Source organism: Halichoeres trimaculatus, unplaced genomic scaffold, assembly GCF_033239565.1.
Source record: "Halichoeres trimaculatus isolate MK-OKI-2021-1 unplaced genomic scaffold, fHalTri1.1 fHalTri1_scaffold_13, whole genome shotgun sequence".
In the NCBI taxonomy this organism is placed as follows: domain Eukaryota; kingdom Metazoa; phylum Chordata; class Actinopteri; order Labriformes; family Labridae; genus Halichoeres; species Halichoeres trimaculatus.
In genome coordinates, this window is record NW_027437191.1 from 25366183 (window position 1) to 25393629 (window position 27447).

At 39.8% G+C, this 27447-nt stretch overlaps 1 protein-coding gene and 1 long non-coding RNA gene across 5 annotated transcripts in view; one reads left to right on the forward strand and one right to left on the reverse strand.

The window, feature by feature from the left end:
- adgrg6 (adhesion G protein-coupled receptor G6) overlaps positions 1–20666 on the forward strand; it is a 96576-nt gene extending 75910 nt beyond the window's left edge. For all 4 annotated transcript variants that reach the window (XM_074685384.1, XM_074685386.1, XM_074685387.1 and 1 more), the window contains 3 exons: positions 402–503; positions 3250–3405; positions 17087–20666. In XM_074685384.1, coding sequence (XP_074541485.1) covers positions 402–503; positions 3250–3405; positions 17087–17298 — 470 coding nt within the window. In that variant the 3' untranslated portion in view covers positions 17299–20666. The remainder of the gene's footprint in view (positions 1–401; positions 504–3249; positions 3406–17086) is intronic.
- Positions 3341–27233, reverse strand: LOC141802002 (uncharacterized). Its single transcript, XR_012599448.1, has 4 exons — positions 27117–27233; positions 12191–12323; positions 3540–3610; positions 3341–3419 (listed from the first exon to the last, which is right to left on the reverse strand). It is a non-coding gene; the product is annotated as an uncharacterized LOC141802002 (long non-coding RNA).
- Between the last annotated feature and the right edge of the window lie 214 nt (positions 27234–27447).

Here is a 27447-nt window from a genome sequence, read left to right on the forward strand (position 1 = left end):
CTGGTAGACGTACGTTTGTGATGCACCGTCCTCTGCAGTTTGGGAATGGACACCAACAGACCCCATGCGGGGTGTTAAAAAGCATAAAAGCCTCACACATGGATCTCGTACGATTCATTTCCGCACATCACATTCGTGCGGAGAGCATCACACAGCTTTTAGGCATAAACAGAAGAGTTTTAACCAGCTGTGTTTGTCCTTAAGGGATTACACTGTAGCCTGTTTCAAGGCTAAAATTATGTGAGTTGGATTTTATTATAACACCTAAAATCCTCATGGCTACAGACTCCTCTTAATATAAGAGCATATCTATAGAATGTGGGTTTGAGCAGCTCAAATGTTTGGCAGTTAGAAAAAGAAGCTGAGAGCAAATGTAAAAATGTATTTCTTTTCCCCTCCAGGTTTGTTCATATTTATCTTCCACTGCGCCCTGAAAGAAAACGTGCAGAAGCAATGGAGGAGATACCTCTGCTGTGGTCGCTTCAGACTGTCTGATAACTCAGGTACCCGTTTGTCTGTCCGTCTCTGTTTGTCTCAGGTAGCAGGTTCAGGTCTGTCCACAGGAGCACGATCAAATCTGTCTGATGGACTCCAGCCAGATTCCCACAGCAGCAGAAAAAAAAGCCTTTATTAAAATCTAAAACCTGAGTCTCTGAGGCTTTGCAGCTAATAAAAAAGATAAAACAGAGTCATTTTTGAGAGAAGTCCTCCAGGTGTGCTCGGTCTGCGCAGGTTCATCTAGACTAGGCACAAAGACTCTGTTGTGATGCTTTCATACCTGAAATACCAAAGTTAAGGGCATGATTGTGTGAGAGGCTGTGATTCTGCTGAACCTTAAGAATGTTGTTTAATGCAGGTTTTCTTCGTAGACTTTGTACACATAATCGAGCATGCAGATTTGTTATTAAATCAACAAAAACAGGAAACTAAGAAACATCCTTTTCCTCCGAGCAGAATGATACAGATCAGTTGTTCATTGAGTTTTATTAGAGCCACAGAGGGTGATTCAAAGGTCAAATGTTGGCAAAAAGCTGTCAGAGAAAATGTTTATCAAAGATTTCTTATAGAGCTGAAAGAAGAACAGATACATACTTAATTCATGACTTCTTTGTTTTCTCTTCCTCTTGCATGTTTTTTATGAATCATTTTGGTTTGGGACCATTTAAAAAAAAAAGGTTTACTTAAAGGAATAACCAACAAAGAAGTTGGATTACATTGTCGTAGATTTCTAACAAGACTTCTTTCGTAACCAATGTGGTCACCCCCTGCAGGTCACTTGAAGGATTGCAAACTGAATACTCTTCTGCTTTGGTTTTACTGATGAAACGAAGAATCTTTGGCGACATCTCATTAGATGTCACCACCAAGCAGGAATCTTGAAAACAGATGACAGTGGAGATGTACGGAAAACTGCAGTTCTTAAAATGTCCACTAGAGGTTGTCTTCAGAAGTCAGAGCAACCTCCATTAGTTACCATATTAAACCAGATATCACATGTTTACAGCCTCACGATAAGAAATGATCTTGGTATCAAAACTTGAAAATAACATTTTTTTAAAACCAGTTACTTCGTATCACACGTAATACATGTTTACCAGACTTTTTAGACTTCGGTGCCGCAACCAGGGCCCTGGGGACTATGTTTGCTTATTTATGATTTACAATTAATGATTTCACTTAGCAGACGCCTTTTGTCCAAAGTGACGTACAACGTTGATCAGTTAGGGGTATGGTGCCTTGCTCAAGGGCACCTCAACAGTGCTGAGGACCTCTGCCCACCTCTCCAGCTATCAGCCCAATTTCACAATCTCAGTCAGTCTCAGCTTGCACACTCATGTCCCTATTGACTAAGCCAGGGATGTCAAACTCGTGCCATGGAGGGCCAAGAAGCTGCAGGTTTTCCTTCCAACCAAACACTCCACCAGCTGATTCCACTGATTACCTCACCTTCAAGCAGAGCGCAGGGACTAATCAGTGAAATCAGCTGGTGAAGTTCTTGGTTGGATAGAAAACCTGCAGCCTCTTGGCCCTCCATGGCACGAGTTTGACACCTGTGGACTAAGCTACTGCCACCCTCAGATACTGGATCAACAGGCTACAGCTTGAACAAAAAAGTGAAACTGATAAAATCCAAACTTGACTAAAACAGAGAGTTTAAAAGAATAATTATCGAAAGCTGGAATTTAACTGAACATTGCACCAAAAATAGTACAGAACAAGCTTTCTTTAGTCATATTTTAAAAATCAAAATGTGAATCAATTTGTTTATAATTGTATTTTTGAAATACATATTTCACGGCTACCAGTAATATCTGCATGTTTCTTTAAAACAGAGCATGTGGACTCACATTATTATCCCCAGTGGTACAATTTTGCCAAATCATGCAGCTCTATGAGGCTGTGGGGGTTGCTGTCCGCAACTGCTGAATTTAACTAATGAAGCTACTAGTAATCAGCCGTAGTTACTTTTAAAATCAAGTAATCTGTAAAATGAATTTTGAAAGAGTAAACAGTTATTAATAATCAGATTACTTTTTCAAGGTAAAGGTGGCAACACTATATCTAACTGGCTTTTATGATTCAAAGATGAGTTGACAGGATGCCGTCTGTCCTGGCTTTGACTTTAAATGGAATCCATGTTTTATCGAATGAGCACCAGGTTGTTTTTAAGGTGACTTTAAACTAGAGATTGGGACCATAAACTCAGTGGAAGAGGACATAAATGAGCTGAGACGTTGGAACATTTTCTCATGAACTGGACTTGTCTTTGCCCCACCCTCCCTACTCACCCCTGCTGGTCACAAGGAAGATTGCAGGTTTATGACATTTGTCCTTCAGCTAAGTGAGAAATTACATGGAATCAAAACAGAAAGCTAACCACAACTTATTAGTGTGATAAATGCTTTGACAAAAAAGTATAATGTCCACATGTTCGCAAACTGTGTTTTACTGGAATAAGACAATAGCCAGTTTGACAGGACTGGATGTTTTTATTAAGCAGCATACACCTCACACACAAGCATTCAGAGTTTTTCAGATCCAACAGGCAGACTTTTATCTCCTTTCAAACCACCAGGTTTGATGAAATCATCTTTAGCACATGTGTTTCGTGTTACTGACAAATTTGGAGTCATTATCCAGAAAAAAACATCTCATGTTGCTGCCAATGTGAAAGATAGAGGTAGAAACAGCTGAAGATAAAGAATTATAAAAGATAGCATGTAAAATTGTGCTTTCTCTTGTTTGCAGACTGGAGTAAGACAGCCACCAACAACACAAAGAAGGTGAGCTCAGAAAACCTGGGCAAGTCTCTGTCCTCCAGCTCTTTTGGCTCCAGCACCGCTAACTGGACATCCAAAGCTAAAGCTACGCTAAACCCTTTCAACAAGAGGCACAGCAACACAGGTGAGACACAAACACTGGAAGAGAGGAAGACAGATAACACTGACTGAGGTTCAAAGATATTTAGAGCATTCAGAGGACATAAACTTTAGAGGTCTCTGAAGGACACATGGGTTGCGTCTTGTGTCAATACTCACCCTGTTTACTTTATCATTCTTTAGAAATCCCTCCCATGGGTAAAAATCTGTGTTTAAATGCAGACCCAGCCCTGAAACAAAATCAAACACTGGCTTATTTTCAGTTAAAAGTGCGTGAAATCAGTGATATGATTGTGGGAGTAGGTGGAAACACCCATGCTTTTATGCTCTATTTGTTTTTTGCTCTTTTTTTTTACTCTGTAGGTCATGACGAAGCATCAGAATAAGAGTCACTCTTTTCAAAGCCAGTTAAAAACCCCTGATAGGGCCTTTTCTTTGGATTATCAAAACAACATCAGGACAAAAAAAGCTGAACAAAAGAAGAAAAAAATTGTATAATATTGATAGGTACGTTTTGAAAAGTGTGTGATGTTTTGGTCCTATTGCCATCCTGTAGTTAAGCTGTCGCAGTGTCTTCCTGCTTCCCACTGCTTCTACAATGCACATTAGACACTGCAGTGCTTATAAATGGTGCAATTTAGTTACAAAACCTAAAGATGGCTCAGGTAATCAGTTCAAGGTTATGTAAAATAAAAAAAAAACTTTTACTTAACTATAGGCTCCCCTTTTAGTTTAAATCTCAAATTTTATTATTTTTTCTGTTGCTCTGTAGCACTTTTAGATTATTGTTATTTAAAGTGATTTACAGATAAAAATTTATTATTTTTATTATTACTATTACTATTAATAACTATTATTTATTATTTATTATTTATTATTTATTATTATTATTATTATTTTATTATTATTATTTTTATTAGTTAATTTATTTGTTTGTTTATTTAAAATAGCACTTTGATATATCTGATCTGATCTTTGTTCTAGAACTAAACATGCTGGCAGCCTGATCAGCCTGATACCAACAAAAAACAAATCTAAACCAAAGAAATGCACTATAGGACTCGTGTCCAAGGAACGTCCTCCAGTTGGCATGTTGAGACCAGTCACATGTCAAGCCATGGCTTAAAATTAAAGGAAATGAATTAACCTTTTGAAACTGAGCAGGAAATTAATTTTCACAAAGTTAAATCCCATTTTCACCAAACATGTTCACCTAGAGTTATAATTTATTGTGGTATTAAAACTGAAAGAGAGCTGTAATTAAAGATATGCTACTGTCTTTATACATTTTCCTCCCATAAGTCTGCACTCAGCCATGCACTGCAAATAGGTGGGCCTAAATACAAGATAAAAACACTACATTTGATGAGAAAATTTCTTCAATTCCTATTTCAAAATGTAAGTCCATGCAATTTTGCAATAGGAATTTTACATCTAGAAATTAGCGGGGCTTAAGAAGTGTTATAAAGGGTTGAAACAAGAATAAAATGCTCATTTTTAATAAACTAAATTTACTGAAAACTTAGGAAAAAAATGTTTTTATTCTTAATTTTAGTGAATGAAACCTAAAGATGAGAAAAACACAAGTTTAGGCAGGTAAAAGTCGTGGTCAGTTGGTAAAACTGATTAATGTCAATTGGTGTAGTAGAAGTATTAATTGTACTAGTTAAAATCTGTTTTCGACAAAGAGTGCTGCTGAATCTTGAAAAAAAAATTATTTAGAAGAGAACCAGTTGAGACGTTAAAAAGTAGTGTTTACGCTCAGTTTAAGGCTACACACTAAACTCAAAAGAAAAACAAGTAAAACATTTTTAAAACAAGGTTATATATCCAAAGTGTCTTCTTGGCTGGTGCTGAATCATTCACAGTGTTTTATTTTTTGTTTGAGGATATCTCTGACTGTTGTTGGTTGTGTTTTATCCTCTCACATGTGATGTTTCATGTATGTACCTCTGTGTTTGGTGTGTAGAATTCTCTTCCACCAACCAATAGCAGGAGTGGACGACCATTGGAGGTAAAGCTAAACCTGATTGGCTGAGTGATTTTCTGCTTCAAGCATCCTATGGTTCAGCCAGTTTCCCAAAATGTCTGTGGTCCGTGTCTGTCTGTGGAAAATTCAATATTTTAATTCGACAAATTGGGATGAAAACTTTACCGGCAGACATTTTGGAAAAACAGCCACTGTGTGTTGTGATTGGCCAGTCACTGTGATGTCATCACTGCATCCCCCTGAGACACTCTGATTGGGTTTCTTTTTCTACATTGACTCAAAACATGACAAAAACATTATGACTCCACCCACCTAGAGTGTCCCAGGGTGCAAAAAAAAAGCACGCATTGACAGACTGCATCCACGCTAACATCTGTCATGTTTAACTGCCATGTGTTTGTATCTTTAATAAGAGTCAGAGTAACAACAGGCCTACACTGTGCTCCACATCAGAGGTAGTCATTGAAGCTGTAAATTGAGGTTTAATTTTCATAATTACCACCAAATGTTGAGAAGATGTTGGCAAACATGGAGTCGGAGTACTGTGTTCTGAGTCCAAATGTTTCACCATGTTCCCCGTCCCACTGAGGCGTGATTTATCTCTATTTTGTTTCGGTTACACTTCACATCTGTGCACCAAAATACAGAGCAATATGCACGTTTTCCCTAATCTGAAACATAGGCTTAATGAGGTTATTTGGGTCCTGAAAGCATTAGTCAAAGCAATGATATTTATCTACGCGTGAAAGCAGACACTCCTTCTTTCTGTTCCTGAAAAGAAACACAAAAGAAGGTTTCTAGTATTTCTCAGTTTTTTTCTTTTTAATCTTATAATAAACATACTGATCTACCATCAAATAAACAGCAACTGTATCAAGATTAAGAGTAATTCATTTAAAAATGTAGCACACTAACTACAAACCGTGCCTCACAACAGTTCATAAAACCTTTAGATAGAAATACCCCAAAACAACAAGCAGGACCTGGACAAAACCGACAGGACAAACATCTATAAACAACCAAAGACCTAGAGTTTTCCGAATGCCTGAACAGATTAGTGAATTTCTTTGTTTCTTATTAAAAAATACCGAAGGAGTGTTCTGTCTCAACATCATGGGATAAGGTGTTCCCAGATTTTGTTGTTTTCAAAACACATTTCCTCTTTAAAACAATGGAAACACTTTTTGAATGAGTGAACTTAACATCAATTGCTCCACTGATTTTGTTTGTTTGTGGTTCCAGAGAAAGTTTTTTGTTTCCACAGCTGTGAGGAACTTTTGCTTATTCTCTCTCCATTCATATTAAAACAATATGGGGGCTAAATATTTGGGGCCTAAGACATTTTAATTTACAAATGTCAAAAAACAGATAAAAAGGAGTTGTTATCACTGTAATACAGACACCAAAGGGTACATCAAACCAAATGGTCATGGGTACCTTATCAAAAACGCCAGATGTTACCCTTAGCTAAAATTTCATCATACCCTGAAGCCAGATGCGTCAGTGAACATTCACCTTCGGATAAATTCTTTAAGTTACCCCAGGGTACCTTAAAACAGTTCAATCAGGGTATCTTGAAATATATTCTTGGTGATATCTTAAACACAGAAGTTGGAGTGACTGAAATCAAAGTATGAAGGTGATCTAAACCAGACGCTGATGAGAATTGTGAAACAGGTACCAAAGGGTGTTTTAAAAACTGATATTTAAAGGTACCTCAAAACAATATTCGTAGGTCACTGCAACATATTTTGATTGCACCTTAAAAATGAGATAAAATCAAAAGGTAAGTAGAAACGACATCTAGAGAACATTTGAACAAAAGCTTTTGGGTACCTCACAGCAGACACTTGAAAAGTCTGTTCCTTGAACAGTGACTTACAGGTGCTCCAACTATCTTCACACAGGTGTTTAAGGGCACCTCAAAACAGATCTTTTATGGTATTCGCAAAAAGGTGAAATCCTTTCGAAAGACACTCACCATTTATATAAAACAAGTCAAAGTGGTCTTCACACACATCTAAGGGTACCTCAAAACAGAAGGTTAATAGTGCTTGAAATATGAGCTTTTTATTCAAGAGGAACTTACCATATGTGTGAGGTCAGTCATAATGGGACTTTGAAACATGAGACAAAAAGTATCCTGACACGTGTTAATGGGTGTACTCAAAGGTCCCATATTATGCTCCTTTTCTACAGTTTAATATGGATCATTGATGTCTTCATGAAATGGTAGTAACATGTTTTGGTCCAAAAAGCCAATAAATCAAGCACAGCAGCATTGTTTCCAGGCTCTCATAGCCCCTCTGTTCAGAACAGTCTGATTTAGTGGGCGTGACCTTCTTATGTGAATGAGCCACCGCTGATACCGCCCCGCTCTTCTGCGTCACTGAGAGCGGCGCCACGAGCTCCAAGTGCACAATGTTTAGAAAACAGCGAAGCTCATTTGAGGAAAAGCTCTTACATCTGCTCCACAGCACACAGCATTTTAAACACTCACATTTCCAGGGTCCGAGGTTTGTTCGCGGATGGTTGGTAATGTGCCTGGATTCAGGACCAGTCTATTCGCTAGCCCTCTATTGTACTGTCCAAAGTTGGAAAAGCAGTTGGCCGTGAAGTGACTAGCACACAGTGCGGCTGGCACATTTCCCTCATAAATGAACTCTAGCGACTTAGAATTGTCTTCTTCCGAGATGGGAAGCTTGAGCATGGAACTATGTGGCTGTTTACAGCCAACAACAGCGCAGCACTTCAACTCTGGCACTCTGAACAGCAGCGGAGAGGGGAGAGGAGTGGGCAGGGAGGGGAGGTGTGTGGGGGGGTATCTCCTCCGGTGGACCAATTAGGTCAGACTTGCTCCTGATTGGTCAAAAAAGGGAATTGCTGACGTCGGCAAATCCCCAAACTGCAAACAGCTCATTTTAGGTCAGGATTTTACATTCACAAGCAGGGGCGGACTGGCCATCTGGATGTTCTGGAGAAGTCTCGTTGGACGCGTCCCGTTGTTGTGGGCTGGGCCGGGTTAACGTCCAGAGCTGTTTTTCAGTCCCAGTCCGCCACTGTTCACAAGCACTACTAAGTACAGGTTTTGTCATTAAATATCACATTTTGTGGGCTGGGAGGAAAGCCAAAAACCCACAAATTTTACTGAAAGACTAAATTAAGTGATTTTTGTATAATATGGGACCTTTAAAATGCATTCTCTGTGGTACTTTTGAGCACAAAAAAGATTGCTTGAGATTGCAAACAGAAACCAGGATGGACTGCATGCATGGACTTGGCTTAGTGTTAATTTTCAAACAGTTACCTGAGTTGTTGATGATGTCATCCCTTGTCATTCTTACCTGCATTTTTCAAATCTCTCAGTCTTCAGATTTCAGTAAAACTTCTGATTAAGATCAGACGACCTGTCATTTTTTACTTCTTTAAAATTTGAACCTTCAACCTAGCCTGTTACACAATCCCAGGATGTAAATTCTACAAGAAGCATTTGTGATTAGCTGTGAGTGATACCAAGTGAACGTAATAATCCTCATGGTGTGTTGAGGATAGACATGAGCTTCATGTCGGGTCAAAAAGACGCTTATCTAATTCCCGTCACCACAAAGGCTTCTGGGAATCAGCTCGTCACTGATGTCAAGAGTGTTGCTGTAAATCTCACCCTGTGGTTTCTGAGGCTGACTGTCTGTGGACCACACACATACCTGAGGTTGTGCATTTCTCTGTATCAATGTTGTGATGTATGTATAAGCGTTTTGGTGTGTGTGTGTTCCAGGCCTGAAGGAATGCATGCACTTGCCACTCTCCATATTTCACCACACAGATTTTATTACTTCATGATGTTTGCACTCACTTTCTGCTCTGCAAACAAACTTGAGGTTAAACTCTGGCTGTAATAGTGTACGCGCACTTATCTCGTGTTGAGCTACCACAGATCTGAGCCTGTTGCTGCTGGTCAGAGCTGCAGTAAGAGCTTTAAAACTGCTCATGCATGTTAGCCTATGACAGGGGGATTTAACGAGTGTTACATCATCTTGTAATATTTTATTTGTTTAAAAATTAATCAAAGAGGCTAAAACCAACAGAGCATAAACTAATGCATGAGTGGATGGGAAGTCTCCTGCATCATGGGGCTCTGCTGCTCTAACATCTGTTTTTCATCAGTCATCTCGTTCAATGGTGCAACTCTAGAACAAAATTTCTGATACTTACATGGTTTGATTTCTGTATCTCCAGTTTCATACAGATTTACAGATGATGCATGGCCCAAAGAAAGCAATAAAAGCAGAATCAACTGCAGAGCTAAGTGGTGTGCTATCAGTGTTTTACTCGTAAAGATGTTCTGACATTTCACAAATGTTTCTTTGTCCTTTGTAGATGAGGGAATATTTTGGAAAGAAGTTTGCCAGATGGAGAATACAAAAAGAAGAAAGCAATAAAAGAAATCCTTTTTGTAGTTTGCACTTTGGGAAACTGCTGACAAGACCTCCAAGGAATTTAATAAACCTATAAACCATCCAGACTAATAGAAGGGCCTGATTTACTAAGATCTCAAATGATGAGCACTAAATTGTGCGTGCAAACCAAAAAACTGCATGGGCTATTAGTGGGTGTGTTTCAGGTTATCAATGAAAACTGGGTGTACAACTAGCACCAGGTGCAAACCACCATATTTAAATGAGGATTTAGCGTGTGCTATAATGGCTGTCACCATGAAGAGTTTGGGAGAGCAGAGTGGCCATTAAGGAAAAATGAAGTTTGAAGCCGTGGAGTTGGAGAAATCAGACTGATGGGTTGCAGGCTTTTGCTCAGAAGGTGAGAGGTGTGTCCAATGTGGTGCCCTAGGTGTTCAGAATCTACCACACTATCATACTAAAGGACTTTGTAACTCGTCTTAACCCTCTAAGCCCTGGCCTCTTTTTTCAGTCTTTTCTAGAAAAATTACTTACTTAAATTGAAAAGAGTATATCTCTGTGTCTACAAGGTCTGTTCGAATCATCCTGGTGTAGCGATACAGGGGACACTTGTGAAATTAGTTCAGTATTGGTATTTATGTCATGTTCAAGAACTAGTCATTGATATTAGAAGGGAAACAGAGGAGGTCTGCCCTGTGACCATCAATACTGTTTTTCTTAAGAAAACTGAGATCCTTTGACATTAGCTTCTTGGTGTCTTGTATCAGGGTATATTAGCTAGCATCCTGTTTTATGCTGTTCTTTCCAGGTGGAGAAGCATCACTTCTGACAATATTCTCTTGGTGCTCTTGTGCTGCTTGCTAATTTCGTTGCTAATTTTACTATCAGCACACACTGTACGGGGGGTGAATTTTTTTTCTAATTTGGCAGTTCAGAGGATATTAAAATCACGAGCTCGCCCAATCAGAGGCAGAGCTCAGGGTCATGTGACCGACAGGCACCCTATAGCTGTACGTGAAGCCCTTGCCACTACCAATATGTCTGCGGTTGCCAATATGCTTCATTTTCCGTTTCAGAAACAGATGGGTGACGTCGGCGAGACTACGTCCATGTTTTATACAGTCTATGGTTTTTTGTGTGTAGGTGTTGAGGGTAGCTAGTGAACTGTTGACTTTGTATTCATCCTTCATGTTCATGGCATCAGGTATTTGTTTTTTTGTATTTATTTTAATTTCATGATTAATTAAGCTGTCTAACCTTATTTTTTCATGTTCGTTTTATGCCTTTTGTTGCAGAGCGACCTCAAGGTTGCCAGTTTGGAAACCATAGGGTGTAAAGGGTTGAGTTACAAACAAAGGGATTTTTGCATGTGGTTTAGCATGAAATTTACAGACACAACTTACACAAAGCTGCAGGTTTTAAAATTTGAAATAAATTCAGAAGCCCCCAAAACTGCAGTTCACCAAGTGACCACTAGAGGCTGGCTCCAAAAGCTCCAGAAGCTACATACACAACCATTCATAAAAAGCCAGTTCTAACTGCAGTCAGACCCGTTTACAGCCTGGCTGAGGAAACAAGTATTGTCAAATTAGTACAGTTTTCTATCAGCACACTGCACAGGGGGTGAATCCTCTAATAATTGAAAGGTTTAAGGAAGCTGATATTGTGAGCTTGGCATAAATAGGGACACAGCTGACCTTGCTTACAGGCCCCTATTTATGCCAACAAACAAAACATGGATGATATAAAAGAATGAGAATTAGCTAAATTAGCTCAGTACAGGAAAGTTAAAGAAAAGACGTGTATGGAAAAAGTTGGATCTAAAACAATGAAATCTCAAAAGAATCAAAGTGACTCAAAGTAAATCCATATGCAGACATTTCAGCTTACATTAAGATCACAATTTATGTCTTAAAGTTTCTGGAAACCCTTGATTTAAAGGCCTTTATGGATAATAAATTCCTGATTTTAAGGAAACAGCATCTTAGGCAACATCAAGACACATTTCTGATTACAGAGCTGTGTTTTGTTGCCAGAGAAACTTTTGATTCTGGATAGTATTTCTTTATAAAATTAACCACTACAACTTCTATGATTCTATTTTTGGGAATCATCCATCATGTTATCTGATCGGAACTCAGCCAAGCTATCAAAAGTTGACTCTCTCCTTCTCCCAGCTGCCATTATTTCTCATTTATAATCAGTGACTCACTTGGGTAGTTTATCCAAGGACTTTGCAGGCTGAAGCATCCTGTATTCTCTTAAGCAGCTCAGAGGTGCTGATGAAGTGCACTTTGTCTGATTTCCAGTCAGATTGACCGATAGAAAACCTCCTGAGTCAGACTCTGGAGAAAAGGCTGAACCCAGCTTTTGTCTTTTATGGGAAACAATTTTGGATGTCTTACCTGATTGCCTTCCAAGTCTGACAAACCAACCGTTGTCATACTCTCCCTCTTGGTCCAGGCCTTCAGAGACTCACTGATCTTCAGTAGTTCATCTGTTCACAGCTCGCTCCAAGCTTGTCGTAAACCGCCGTGTCTGTGGACGGCAAGGAATCATTCATCTTAATTTTTCAGTGTCTTTTTAACCTTTTAACCTGGAGCCATACTAACACTCTAATTTATCCACACTCACTAAAATGTTCACCCAGTTATCAAAGTTAAGCCACCTTGACTGACTTATTTTGTGACATAAAGAAGATTCACTGCAAATAATGCATAATTCTTCAAGAGAGAACAGAAAATTTTCAAGCGAATGCAAAAAGAATCATTTGTTAAGCATTGATTTGACCACAACCAAAACCATCTGTATTAAGGTACCTGGAGTTTATACAAAGATCAAATCACAATTCTCTCCGTACAAAGGTAGCCCTGTCCAAGATGCACTTAGATATCCATGTTTAGGTATCCTCATGATGTCAATCTCAGCTGTTTTCTTTCTGTCTTGAAAAGGACTTGGTGTGTCCCTGGGAACCCTCTCATTGTTATGTAGGCACACGTAAGCATTTTTTTTTTCAGTTACCTTTTAAGTTCCACTCTGAATCTGTGTGTTTTGAGGTACCCATTCACATTGTTTTGAACTGTACTGTGTTCTCTATGACTGCCATTATTAAAGGTAGTCTTAAGGGTCCATGTCAAGGTTCCCCTAAGTTTATATTTTGATTAAGTTCCTGTGTGGTTACTGACTGATTACTTTCTGCACAGTGTTTTTTATGTGTACATTTTTGTGTGGCTCAATGTGCCCATATAAGAATTTCAAAGTATGTTTTAGCATGTAGGCTTGAGGTACCCCATTTGCTTTATGTACGGTATTAATCCCATGGGGGGGAGTCCGTTTTTTACTCTCTGAATCATGCTACATATATATACACACATGCACTAACAGCTTGCGACTGAAGAGAGCAGAGCGATGGTGCTGCACACTCAGTACCCACCTGTTTTAGGTTTGGTGCCTTGCTTAAGGGGACTTTAACAGTGCCCAAGAATTTATGCCAACACCTCCCCAGGTATAACCCCAATTTCCAATTTTGGTCCATGGCGGAGCTTAAACCAGAGACCCTTCGATTGTTAAGCCTAGCCTCTATGGACTGGGCTACTGCCAGCCTGGGTCTCCTGTTGTCAGGTGTTCAGGGTTTTGATGATAAATAACATCTTTTAAAGACCCCATTAAGTCTTTAAATGTAATCTTTCAGCATCTGTGTCAAGAAATCCATTTTGTCTGTTTCAAGGTACCCCAAAGCATTTTTGTTATATATATATATATATATATATATATATATATATATATATATATATATATATATATATATATATATATATATATGTATATATATATATATGTATATATATATATATATATATATATATATATATATATATATATATATATATATATATATATATATATATATATATATATATATATATGTGTGTATACATATATATCTTAAGATTCATTTACAAGCACCCTTTACTGTTTAAACCATTATTTTTTTGATTTGAAGACCTTTTTTCATAGCCATGGACAGCTGAAATCTCACTCTGAATGACCCTCAAAGTCTGTTTTAAGGTACCCCTGCACCATGTGTTGTCAGATATCCTTCATGTCTGTTTGAAAGTCTGTATTTATCTTGTCTCAGACTTTGTTAAGTCAGTGTCACTGAAAGGTCTTTAAGGGGACACAGAGATTTGTTTTAAGGTTTAAAATAAAAGCTTTTTTATGTCCCCTGTAGCATATAAGAGTACTCTTGAGTGTCTTTTTGGTACAACTTTGTATCTGAGTTTAAGAACCCTTACTTTTTACCCTTGAATTTATTTCACTCTTGAGTCCCCTGTTTCAGTGTAGTCTGAAGGACAACCTTTGGGTTAGCATCTGATTAGCTTCCGCCTTTTGGAACCCTTTCGAGTCCAGTTTGATTAGCACTCCTTGTGAGGTCTGTTTTTGTCCCGTCCAACAATTTAATGTCCGTATTGACTTTTAAGCCCACCTGTTAGCCCTTTAGCCAGATTTTAAAGGAACCATTAATCTTTATGAAACAGTCTGTTTGTCTTTGACATCAGGTCTGTTTCATGTTACCCTGCAGCACCTTCATATTGAACCTATCATTGTCTATTTTTAAGGTGCCTGCTTCCTGTGTGGCACATCTTTATTTAAACATCCTCCTCCATTGATCCTCATCATCTAGTTCTGTGTAATCTTAAAATGTTTATGGTACTCTTGCCGTGTGTTAAAACCGGTTTTGAGTTTGTTGTTTTGCCCTCTAAGATACTGTTAGGTCTGTTTTGTGGTTCCCTTTAACTGCTTTTTCAGGAAATTATTGAGGTCTGGTTTTTTTCGTACATGGTGTAAAAGTTAAGCTGTTGGTCTGGATAAGTTTAGGTAGTTTTGTGCCTCAGTGTTTTTGTTTGTTTCACTGTTGGCTTGAAGCATGAAGCATGTTAGCCGTTGTTTTCTGTGCCCAGAAATGTTGTTGTGCTAAAAGAAGTTAAGAGAAGCTCCAAACCTCCAAGACAGGTGATTTTTCTCTATCATAACGCCGTTGGTCTAAAATTGTGATTTGTGCTGCCATAAGATGTGAAAATGTCAATGACTCCACAGTAATGCATGTGCTTTCCATAAAAAGTGTCTGTAATTCACATAAAGTGAAAGGAGGATGTGCTCTACTCCATCCTCTTTCCTGAGCCAATCAACAAGATCCGAGAGTTAAAGCAACAGTATCTCAATGTAAAGATTCCAGATCTGTCAGGTCCAAGAATCTGTGTTTACACACAGTGATTTATGACCAGAGGAAGACCTGATGTTCTAAGGTCTTAAAACTGTCCTGAACTGCACTCTAGAGTCTGTGTGTGTGAGGCTAAAATACAAAGACATACCTCTGATTCAGAGGAATTATTATAAACAAAGACAAACATCCCTTTTTGATATCATCAGGAATTTAAAAGTCAGATTTATTGGACAGAACCATCAAGCATCCTGTGTGGAGCCAGGGGTGTAATCAGTGCTGTCAAAATGTCACAGACCCTTGAATCAAAGAAGTCGTGACTGTGGATCATGCCAGCAAACAACTCTATCTTCACCCTGTGACTTTGTAGTGCGAAAAGACGCTGTTTGGAGAAGAGGCTAAGAATTATGAAAGGAATCCAAACAAGATCTCTTAGTTCTTTCTAATTTATTCAGCCTCTGGTGGAGAAAAGCCAGTGAAGACTTTGGCTGAACAGAGAAAAGCTCAATTTTTTCCTGCTTTGGAAATAACACAAACTTTTGAGTGGCATTGTAAAGGTTTACAACAAAAATGCTTGACTAGAATTATACACTTGAATAATTTGGCTGAGTTACCACTGAAGAGTTCATATGTGGTCCAACGTCTGAGGACTGCTTTGCTGGTTTCAAATCCCAACACATGTTTAGTAATTAGCTATTAATTTCTTAAAGACCACTGGGAAGTCTTTAAGATAGATGCACTTTTACAACATGTTGTAGTAGCTTTTAATGCTTTAAAACCAATCAGATCTCTTGCACTTCTATTTTGAAGTGCTCTTTCAATTACTGTAACTCCACAACCATTTGGGTTAGTGAGGACATTCCAACGGCACCTTGAACAATATAAGACATGCTTTACTGTGGTATCTGGGAATTTAAAAAAAAGTTTAAGAGAGAAAAGAAGATGAACTTTTTTGCACGTTTTCTGACCCCTCCAAGGCTGAAATAGCTAAAAAAAGAAAAAGTCCACGTGGCTCGTACGACAGTTATATGATAAAAGGTTGAACAGGCTTCTTAACAGTTCAGGGTCTCCTGGTGGAACTTGGACTCTTCTACTACAGAGCCATGCTGTTGGAATTCATGCAGAAAGATGAGGTTACGTGATTGATTTCTATTTGTCTCAGTTATGGTGAGATATGTTGGTAAAAGTGGTCAGAAAAAAACAGTTGGCTCAATTACAACCTGTTTCGTTTATCTTATACAACTTCCACCTCTGCCAATAACATCAGATGGTCATAATTAAGTTGAGTTAAGGTCATACAAGAGCTGAAAGATCCACAATGTCGTTGGGTGTTTTCATTGGCAGCCTCATCATGTTAATTGCGCAGCATACACAATTCCATATGCTTCCAGTCCATCCCTTCGGGTTCAACCGAAACATGACTCCAAAGAAACCAATGATGATCGCTCAGAAACCACAGGTTCTGAGAGGAATGGACGCAATCGATATCCAAATATAACATTCGAAAAGGTCTTGATACGACAGCTGAGCACTGACTGGAAAATGAAGCCAAGATTTGCTAAGAAGAAAACATAACCAACCAAACACAAAAAAACTCAACATAAACCACAACACATCCTCTTTAAATAAAGGAACATGAATCTGGAGTCTGTTTCTAAGAAACAAATTAAAATGCTATTAAGTTCAAACCCCGGATACTTCCATCCCTAATAATCCTCAGATGGATTTTAATGTCATCACAATGATTAAATATGTGAGGGAATGATATTCCAGCATCTGCACATCATTTCATATATCTTCTCATACACACATGCTAAAATGTAGAGTAATACATGCTGCTTGTTTTTGAAGTTTTGCTCTTGCTAACATTCCTTCCCTAGATTTAGTTTCTTGAAATGTGAATTCCTCCGCAACATGTCTTAAAACATACCACTTTGATTAAAGCTGTAACACTAGACGGTGCCACTGCTTGATTCTTAAACATGTTGGTATGTTCTGACTGATTTGATCATTTTCAGTCAAAGTCGGTCAGTCTCTCTAACTTGTTTATTTCTGTGTCTTGTTTTCTCCCTGAACGCAGATAAATGTTACTCCAGCCCGATCAGCCCAAAGTGCATCTCATCATCCCCTTCCTCCTCAGTGGTGGAGCCCAACTCCTCATCTTCCTCATCCTCTATCCTCCCTGTCAGCCAGATGATCGATAAGGTGAAAGGTTACTGCTCCACGCGCACTGACAACTTCTACAAGAACATCATTATGTCGGACAGCTTTACCCACAGCACAAGGTTCTAGAAATCTACCAGTGATCTGGGATGACAGCCTGGAGTGTCCAGACATTGCCCCGAGAGTTCCAGATTCAGAGACTGAAAAGGCATCTTTGAGATTTCCAAAAAGGACCTTTTTCCTGACATACTAGAGCTTCAACAACCCTTGAAGTCACTTGCCAACATTCTAGGATTCCTTTACTGACATTCTGGAAACCTCTGGACCAATGAGAGCCTCTTACAAACATTCTGGGCTTTTTGAGGTTTCTCGCCAACATTCCAGAGCACCACTGGCCTCTGGAAGTCACTAAAACATTCCACTCTTACCTTCTAAAAGTCTTTCACCAACATTTTGGAAACCCTCAAGGCATCTAGAATTCGCCTGACAACCATTCAAGAGTTCACTGAAGTTTCTAACCAACATTCTAGGACCCGATGAGACTCTGGAAGTCATTGACCAACATTCTATTCTGGAGCTCATTCAGAATTTTAAAGGTTACTCTTAAGCTTTAAAGAGCCTTCAGTCCTTGGGAAATGACTGGCAAAGGTTCTAGATTTCTGGGGGCCTGTTGAAGTCTTTTGCAAATATTGTCGAACCATCAAGACATGGAGGTTACTGACAAAAACTTTCTACCACTCTCTCGCTTTTTCTAAGATCCTTACCAACATTTAAAAACTCTAAGGATTCTGGAGGTGACTGACCAAGATTCTAGATTACTTGTGGCCTCTGGAAGTGTTTCGCAAACATTCTAGAACCCTCTAGGCATATGAAGGCCCCTTACAAAAAAGAACTTTCGACTAATCTCTTGCATTTTTTTGTGTTCCTCAATGAAGATCCAGACCTCCTATGCTTTGGAAGTGACTAAACAAGATTCTTGAAGTGCAAACTGATCCTGAAGCATCACGAGAGCACCTCTAACACATCATAGACCCATCAGGATTACAAAAGGTTAAAAAGAAAACATTCTAGACCACCAATGTTCCTGGAAGTCAATGACAAACATTCTAGAACCCTGTGCTGTCCAGAACTTTTGGAATTTGGAAATCCCTCTGGGATTTTTTGAGTCACTGACCACCACTCTGGAACTGTTTACGACCAAGGGGTTCTGGATCTATTAAGGGCCTCTGGAAGCCAAATTGCAAAGTTCTAGAACTGGTCAGGCCAGTGGATGCCATTGAGAAATTCTCTGGATCTGCCAAGCTTCTGTAAGACTTTGACCACCAAGCTTTTGGGGGTCTTTAAAACTGTTCCAGAGCAGTCCAGGCTCCTGAAAGCCACTGAGAACATCCTGTAACCAACTTTTCAGAACTCTGCAGACTTCCAAAAGCCTCAGACCAATACTCTAGAAATTTTTGGACAAATTAAAGTATAAGCGTTCCATTATTCCACTCAATTCTGGATCTCACACATTAATGTTTCACTGTTTTTATGAGGCGCTTGTTAGAACACACAGTTGTAGAGGAAGCATCTTTAGTTTCATGAGGGAACTGAACAAACCGGACAGACAGCAGGTCCAAAACCAGAACCACCCTCTTGATGCACTGTCTCTGCTTTGTATGAAAACATCAGTTAATCATCAAAAAACCGCCTTTAAAAGTAAATGTTGTGAAGGCAGCCTATGACAGATGCACACTATAACTTATGATTTTAAACCTGATGCATGGGGAGCATGGGGCCGGCTCTGTGTGGTTCTATTGACCCGGCTCCCAGACTATGGAGCAGAGAGGAAAGCAAATTAAGCCGAGGAGGAAGAAGAGGATAAACACAAGGTGGGAAGTGGATAGAGAGTTTGCTGTTATGTCTTGGTGTTTTAATACTGTGATATTTGTTTAAACTGGCCGTTTGTGCATGTGTGTGTGGAGCCATATCTTCTGTAAATATTGATGATCTATCTATTCTATGTGCCTTATTCCAAGTGTAATGTGCCTGGATAGTTGCTTTTGTTCATGCCTTTGAGGGGTCCTGGAGGGGTCACTTGGACTATACATACAAACCCACCATACTGAACTCCTTGAACTGTCTGCTGCCCTTTTTACCTCAAGGAGAAACAAGTCACAGTGGAAGAAAGGGCATCTGAACAGTGAAATGAGGCTTCTTTTGATGCAGATATCTAAAATTTAAAATGACTTCATACTTGGAAGCATCCCAAATATTCTGGTTAAACTCATGCTGTCAAATCACATAAAAGCAGCTAAGCAACCAGCTGAGCACCCAGCTGAGTGAACCAGCGAGCTAGCAAGAAAAGTGTTTGTCCTCTTAAATATGAAAATCCTCTCCTGAGTTGATAATTGGTGGTTTGAGGCTGAGGAATAAAAACAGGAGTGATGCCAGTGGCCACTAAAGCTGCAGCGTCTGCATGTCAGCAAGAGTTTGGAAACGAAGGAGATATGGAGACAGCCTGACCGCTCATGAGTGGGGATTTTTATGCATAAATTGATAATAGGTTTGTTTTTGTGATTGCACAGGAAATACTTTCACAGTGCAGAGAAATAGACGATATTATCCATAATCAAGTGGCCTGAAGTTCACCCAAATTCCAAACGGTAGTTTCCAAAGCATGCATTCAGGAGCTTGAAGCACTTGGCACCAAGAGAAAAAAACAGGGACAAAGAAAAATTGTTTTGTGCTTCAAAGGCACTGTAAGGACGCTGTATTGACTCTGGCGCCACCTGTAGATGGAATTAATGCTTTTCTCAGAAGAAGACTACATTTCTACACTTTCATTGTTGGAGACTTCTGTGCATTTGTAGCGTCACCAAATTATTGATTGTAACCATAAACATGACAAAACTTTGTAAACTCTGATTTGTTACATTGAGTTAGCTCACACAAGATGAGGAGACATCAGTTTAAGGTTACCATCATGTTGTGAGTTTCAGTTCCCCAATAAATGTCTGAACTTAAATATGCAGTAGAAGTCATTTCACCTCTGTCTGTTCGTAACGTGGCAAAGTGATAGCTTCAGTTAGCATATTTTATGTTTGTGACTGATGTTGTAAACATTAATACGCTTGAGTGACATACATTTTAAGTCAATCAAAGATGCTGGTAGAGTTTTTTTTGGCAACACAACACAGCGCCCTTAACAGTGGTAAAACTGGCCAAAATAGTCACACAGAGTAGGCAGTGTTGGGGCCTTTTACTGAAAAAGTAATTCATTACTCAGTACTCATTACTCTTTTTAAAAGTAATATTATTCCTTTACTTAATACTCCCTGTCAACAGTCATAGATTACACTACTAATTACTTTTCTTTACACCCAACAAAATTTGTAATGGTGTCCTTTCTCTTTGTGATTTTGAGTTTGCACATGGCTTCTGTGTAAATGTCATCAGTGACAATGCTGACAGGAGCGTAGAGGCGTCTGACACCCCAAACCCGCCAATGCTCCAAACGCGCCGAGGCTCCAAACACGCAGCGCCAAATGTGGCCAACGCGCCATCCGGGGCGGATCGGCATCCAACCGCGTCTTCGCATTGACTTTCTCGATGCAAATTTGCGTCTGGTGTGGCCGTACTATAAGGGTGAGCTGTTTAGAAGATATTAAGATCCTGAAATTTGCTTCAGCACAAAGTTCCGAAACAGACGGGTGACATCACAGAAACTCTCTCCATTTATAGTACAGTCTTTGGATCTACCTTGCTGGTCAGCTGCTGTGTGTGATGAAATTAATCTAGGAATTTAAACCATTTGGTGGGTTGATAACAACAGTAAGGGAGTAAGAAGATATTTCTTGTGTGAAACATTAATATTGTTACTGAAATTTCAAGAATAATTCATTACACTACTTGTTACTAGTAATAGTTTCTGCCCCACACTGCTGATAAACATTCTAGAACCCAGTGCAATCTGGAACTCTTGGGATCAGGAAATCCCACGTCAAAATTCTAGAAAAACACTCTGGAACCCTCTAGTGTAATTGTGACAAACTTTGTGGCTCTTCTTCTGTTTTGAGAGACTGTGGGTGTCAATAGGCATTAGCTGCAGTACAGAAAAAAAAAAGTTTAAAGACTATTTTTCACTTTTTTTTTTTCTTGAAATTTTGGCCCATAGGGGTAGTCCATAGTTCCCAGGATTGGTTTGTCAAATCTGACACTTTTACTGTGGACACAAAACCTAATTTTATGAAGCATGTATTTGTTACAAAATCTTCATCAAGTCAAATTATTGGTCTACTTTTGAGCTTTAAATTTTAAGATTAAGAATTACTCTTTGCAGAACACGCCCAAAGAGAGCTTCTTGATTAAAGTATTTGTATGTTTGTGCTGTTGGTGATGCCTCCAGGTTACCCTTTCTGTGGCCATGAAAAAGAAGAAACTGTTGTGAGTTCAGACTTTATTTTGGGACATTTACAACTGTCTTTATGTTTTGTCTTTGAATTGTTTGAAACATTTATTGAGTCACCCTAAAAGTTACAGACCAATGAGATGACCCTGAGAGATGTTTCTAATGTATTATTTCATGAAGGAGGAGGCATTTATTGTGTTTGTGAAAGAAATCTTTATAAAATAGTGCTTCCTCTGTTAAATGAGTTTCCTTTATTTGTCTCTCATGTTGAAACCTGACGTGTCAACTGTGTCTCTCAAATTTGTATTTATTTCCGGATGTACAGTTTCTCTTCTCTTGTAGCTGATCTCTACTCTGTGTTGATTTTATTCCTGTTTCACTCCACAATCATTTGCTATAAGATGAAAAACCCAGAGACCTGTGTGAAAACTTTTAGATATCTGGATCAGACTTGTCTACCCTTGTCTTTGGCCATCCAAAAAGAGACGATAAGGTTTAGCTTCAAAGCCTGACTGTGTTTGAATCACATTGGCTTCTAGACTCATATTGTCCTTTTTCCTTCAAGTATCAAACCTCCAGAAGAAGAAGAAGCAATGAAGCTCCTTTGGGTGACACGGTTTGGTTTAGCTATGAGTATTCTTCATCCCTCTCTGTCTCTGCCTTGAACAGACACCTCCTGCTTAATAATCCTCACTGAATGGAGTAAAAATCCCTTTGATTAAAATCATTTTGTGTCTCAAGCTGACCCTGGGGCTTCACCTTTATTTCAAACACAATTCATTGGAGCTACGTTTGAGGTGTAACAGCTGTACGGTTTCTCTCTGCAGCTCCTCAGAAGGTCACATTACAGTGTAACACAAACATCAATCCTTTAACATAAACTTGCTTTGATTTTGATTTAAAGGTGGAATATTTGTGGCATTGAGGTCAAACCTCAGCTTGATTCCCAGCTGCTTTGTTGCTGTATGATTTAAGAGATGGCTGTTTGAAGGAAACTTCTGGATTAAATGTCTGTTTGTTTTGACTGAGCAGTGCCGACAGCTTGTCCGCTAACTCAAACATCCATCAGAGCTTCACAGTGCTCTGGTTTCCAGCCCGGTAAATACTTCTGCAGTAACTCTGCTCCTCTTGTCGAGTATTGAATTGAATTATCTGACAAGAGTTCTTTCTGATTTTGGGTTAATTTGGACTTGAAATACAATGATTATGATGAATTTTCTACTGCAGCAGGCTTTGCTGTTTGTTGCTTTTGTTCAAGGTTTATCAGCGATGCTAAGCCCAGTTTTTCTCGTTAAAGACATAAAAAGTTCCCAGATGCAGAACTTAGATACTTTATTAAACAGAGGGTTAAAGAAAAATGCATGATTCACTAGTGGAATGTTGTCTTTGTTCTCGACAGGAAGAGCACACTATCCTGATGCAGCCACTTCCCAGTAAAGCACAACGTACGGCTTTCCCCAAACTTAATCTGACCCCTGGCTAGTCCTGTCAGCTCTTCAATCTTATTTAGCAGAGATCTCATGTTGTTCATAATCAAAGATGAGACACACAGCTTATCCATATCTCCACTCCAAAAGCCTCCATCATAGTTTTTACTTCCTCTGCATCCCGGTGTGAGTTAAATATTCAGACATCTGCAGATGTCTCCAGCGGTTTGGACAATGAGCTAGCCAGATGTAAACAACAACAGAGAGCCAAAAACCAACAGAAAGGGAAAACATCCTAGAGCAAATACTAGAGGAAAATCTGATGTTAAAATAAAATAATTTTACCCTGAAGACTACAAGTTCAATGTGTTTAACTTTCATTGAAACCAATCAAAAGCGCAACAGTCCACTCGAGTTGGTAGCAGCTGGAAAGTTCATCTCACAAAAGGCCCCTTAAGCCTGGCTCACACTACAGGATTTTAAAAATCTTAAAAGATTCTGAAATCAGATTGTATCTCACACGTAATGAGAATCTTCACAGATCATCTTCTCTTAAATCTAAAGCACACTCCAACAACAAGAGTTGAAAATACTGACCAGCACACACTACAGAATTTCACCAAGATTATTTGACCAGACAGAGTGATGGACCACATGTGCTCAGTTGTTTGATCTGAGGTTTTTAGCGCACTGGTGGGACAGGAGGAGAGAGAAGCGGAGCTGTCTGCAGCAGTGCCTTTCATCCATAACAGGCACGCAGAGGGACAGAGGTGAAACTGTTGCTGTATCAGCCAATAATGGCATGATCTCACACCGATCACTGATAAAACAACAGTTTGCTACGGTATGAATGGCGTGGTTGTGTTATTTTTAAAGGCATTATTGAACTGGCTCGAGTGGGCCAGTGGAACGCGCAGTCAGCTGACCCGGAGCCTTTCAGTTGCACTTTGAGCCTGCGTTTGTTGTCTGTTGTCCGGTCTCTTGTAATGGGGCTCTCTCTCTCTCTCTCTCTCTCTCTTAGCTGTTGTCATCCTTAGTGAGAATGAATGTTGTAATCATCCAGATAAATATAAAACACGTTTGAAAATTATCGGGGCGGCTCTGACGAGTCTGTGAGACGATCATGAGGCTAAAGATTCATCTGTCAACCACTCACACCAGAAGATAATCTTGTCCGAACGTCGGGGACGATTTTAGTCACTGACCAGATTTCTTCCCCGATTATCAGGCGGAACAAATCTGGGTTAAATCGGGCCGAGAATCCTGTAGTGTGAGCCAGGCTTTAGTCAGGAAATAAGTTAGACTATAGAATATCAACTAAACCCACAGAAAATTTTTGGACTGACAAGCAGTCTGACTAACAGGCCCTCTGATTTTCTGACTAACAGCACTTTGGATTCTGTAACCAACAATCCTTTTGATTTTCTGACCAATGGGCCCTCTAATTTTCTGACTCAAGCTGCGTTTCCACTAAGCAGAACAGTTAGGTTTATCTTGGTACGGCGCACATTTTGCGGCGTTTCCACTGACTAATCCCAGGACGGATCCCTAAAGAGACGAGCCGTCCCACTTTTTTGGGACCCTTTCGTATTTGTGCCAGACTGAACTGATCCGCTCTCGGAAGGTGGAGCAACACACTTCAGACTGTTGATTGGTCAAAAGAATTGTCACTTACCCCGGCAGCGGCTGCATTCCTCCTGGCGGCACACAGACTTCTCTGAAACAAAGCTTGATTGCACTTTGAAACAGAGAGCTACATACCAACCACAGAGAGGACAAAATGCTGCATGTCTTCCATCCGTGCTCTTTGTTTACTGTGGCCTGTTTTTTGTCTTTGTTGGATTTAATAGCCTGGTAAGCTGCTACGGCGTCACGCTATTGTTTAACAGCTGCGGCTTCCGGCATCCGGCTTACACGCTGCCTACCACGAGAGGGCACAGTTTGCTGTGGAAACGCAAACAGGATCAAGCTTAACTGTACCAAACCATACCAAACCGTACTGAACCGACCCGGACTGCTTGGTGGAAACGCAGCTTTACAGGCCATCTGACTGTTTGACCAACAAGCCTTGTGACAAAGAGGCCTTATGACTTTCTGACTAAAGGTCCTTCTGACTTTCTTACTAATTGGCCTTCTGACTATCTGACCATCGGGCCCTCTGAACTTCTGACTTACAGGACTTCTAACTAACAGGCCCTCTGACTAACAGGCCTTCTTACTAATGGGCCTTCTGACAAATGGGCCTTCCGATCTTCTGACTAAAATGCCTTCTGGTTTTCTGACCAACAAGCCTTCTCATTTTATGGCCTTGTGACTAAAGAGCCTTCTTACTTCCTAACTAAAGGTCCTTCTGACTTCATGACTAACAGAACATCTGATTTTCTGACAAACAGACTGAAAAATGGGCTTGCTGACCTTCTTACTAATGGGTCTTCTTACTCATGGGCTTTTTTGACTAACAGGTCTTCCATCAAACTGACTGAAGGGCCTGCTGAGATAAGGTTGAATCCCAGATAAGACTTACCCGAGCTGTGGGAGTCCAGGTGATGTAATGAGCACAGACATGTCAGCTTCAGGTTTTGTGATAGATCTGTAGAAGAGTATTTAAACTTTGGTGTTAAATAACTTAAAAAGTGAAGATGATCCAATGGCCAAATGTAATAAAACTGTAAGCTTCAATTGGTCCCATAAATTTCCAAACTCTTCTGAAGTAGAGCCAACAGGAATGTGTTTCCTTGAGCAGTCACGGCCTTTGGTGTAATTTTGCATCCAGGTGGCCGTTTCCAGTATTTTTTATCCCTGAAGCTACAGTCTCTGAAATTTACACTTTGGAGTACAAAACCATCAGACTCTTAGCGCTGCCAAGCCTCGAGGACACACTGTGCATCTTTCCAACACGGCTGTATTACATCAGCTCTCCATCTGACAGCCAGCTGTGGTTTTCTCACCTTCCCTCCCACATCAACATCACTTTATCTTCACTTTATGAGACATTCACAGCTCTGGGATTAACCTCTGCGCCCGAGGACGCTAATCCACTCATCACAGAGCAAGATCTCAGATTAATCACCAGGAGACAAAGGTAAGAAAACAGAGCTGTGTCGGGTTATTAATCACACCGTGTGTGGGTGTGAGGCAATGAGTGTTTTCTAAACTGGCTACACACTCTCACAGTCACGTACCTGAGCACTCATACAGCAAAAACAGTGTGTCTCTGGCTTTGTCAACTTATCTCTCTTGCTATGTCAAACTAATTTTAGTCTGGAAGCTGTCTGAGGTTTGGAAGCAGATATACGAGGTCAGGGAGACTGAGGTGAACCTGCACTCCTCCCAACATCCAAATACTACATTTAGTCATGCTTTGATAAACTCTCTGGACTCCTGAGTCTTAATCCTGCTGCTTATTCCTCCAGGAAAGAGATTTCAGAGCCTGACTTAACATATGCTATAACTCATGTTTGGTCAGATGTGCTTCTGCTGTAGGATTCACCTCACCTGGGTGCAAAGCATTAGTGTTAGTAAGTATTAGTGAGCTAGCTAACACAAATAGTGAGCTAGCTCAAAGTTAAGTTTAAACCAGTTTAAAAAAAACTAGTTTATGTTTATCACCATCTATGAGTGCGCTAATTTTTACTTATTCACATACAAAACTGTAGTCTTGTTTCCTGCTCCAGAGAATCACAGAGACCCGCTGATGGATGCAGGATTTGAGCTGCTCAAAAGTTTGGGGTTTCTGTGCAGTGTTTGTAGTTTCACAATGAAGCGGGCTGTTAAGCATCCACACTCTTCCTCTGCAGAGCCAAGCTGTTGTAATTCATGCAGAATGTGGTTTGACTTTGATTTGAAAATCTACCATCATCCAAAAAAGTCAAAGGATGCAATTAGAGAAAAGTTTTTGTTGGGTGACACAAAGTTGCTACAGTCTTCCAGAGCCAGATCTGTCTCTGCTTGGTTACCGTTTTATGCCGTCCTCCCTCATCCAACAACAGCCACATAGCACTGGCTTTGTGCTATAGCTCATAGCACAAAGCCAGACTGCAAGACAGCTTACAAAGACAGTTAATATTAAGTTGATAAGATGAGTACCTGACTAATTTCCTGACTACTGGCCTTCTACTTTTCTGACTTACCTGGCCTTCTGACGAGTAGACTTTCTGAATTCAGACTAACAAGCCTTCAGATTGTCTGACTTAACAGGTCTTCAGGATAACAGGCCGTCTGGCTTTCTGACTAGCAGGCCTTCTAACTCTAAGGTTGACTACATGTAAATAGTTTCAGCTACCCTAATCTGTAAGGTGTCAGTTGCAGGTGTGCTGAGGGGGCGGGGTCTGTGGTTATCAGATGGGGAAGGAGAAATGTTTGGGGGGAGCAGCAGGTTGAAAAAGGACATTGATCTGTCAGAGGGACCAGGACTCTCTGTACCTGGACAGAGAGTCTTGGCTAACATGCTGGCCAACATGC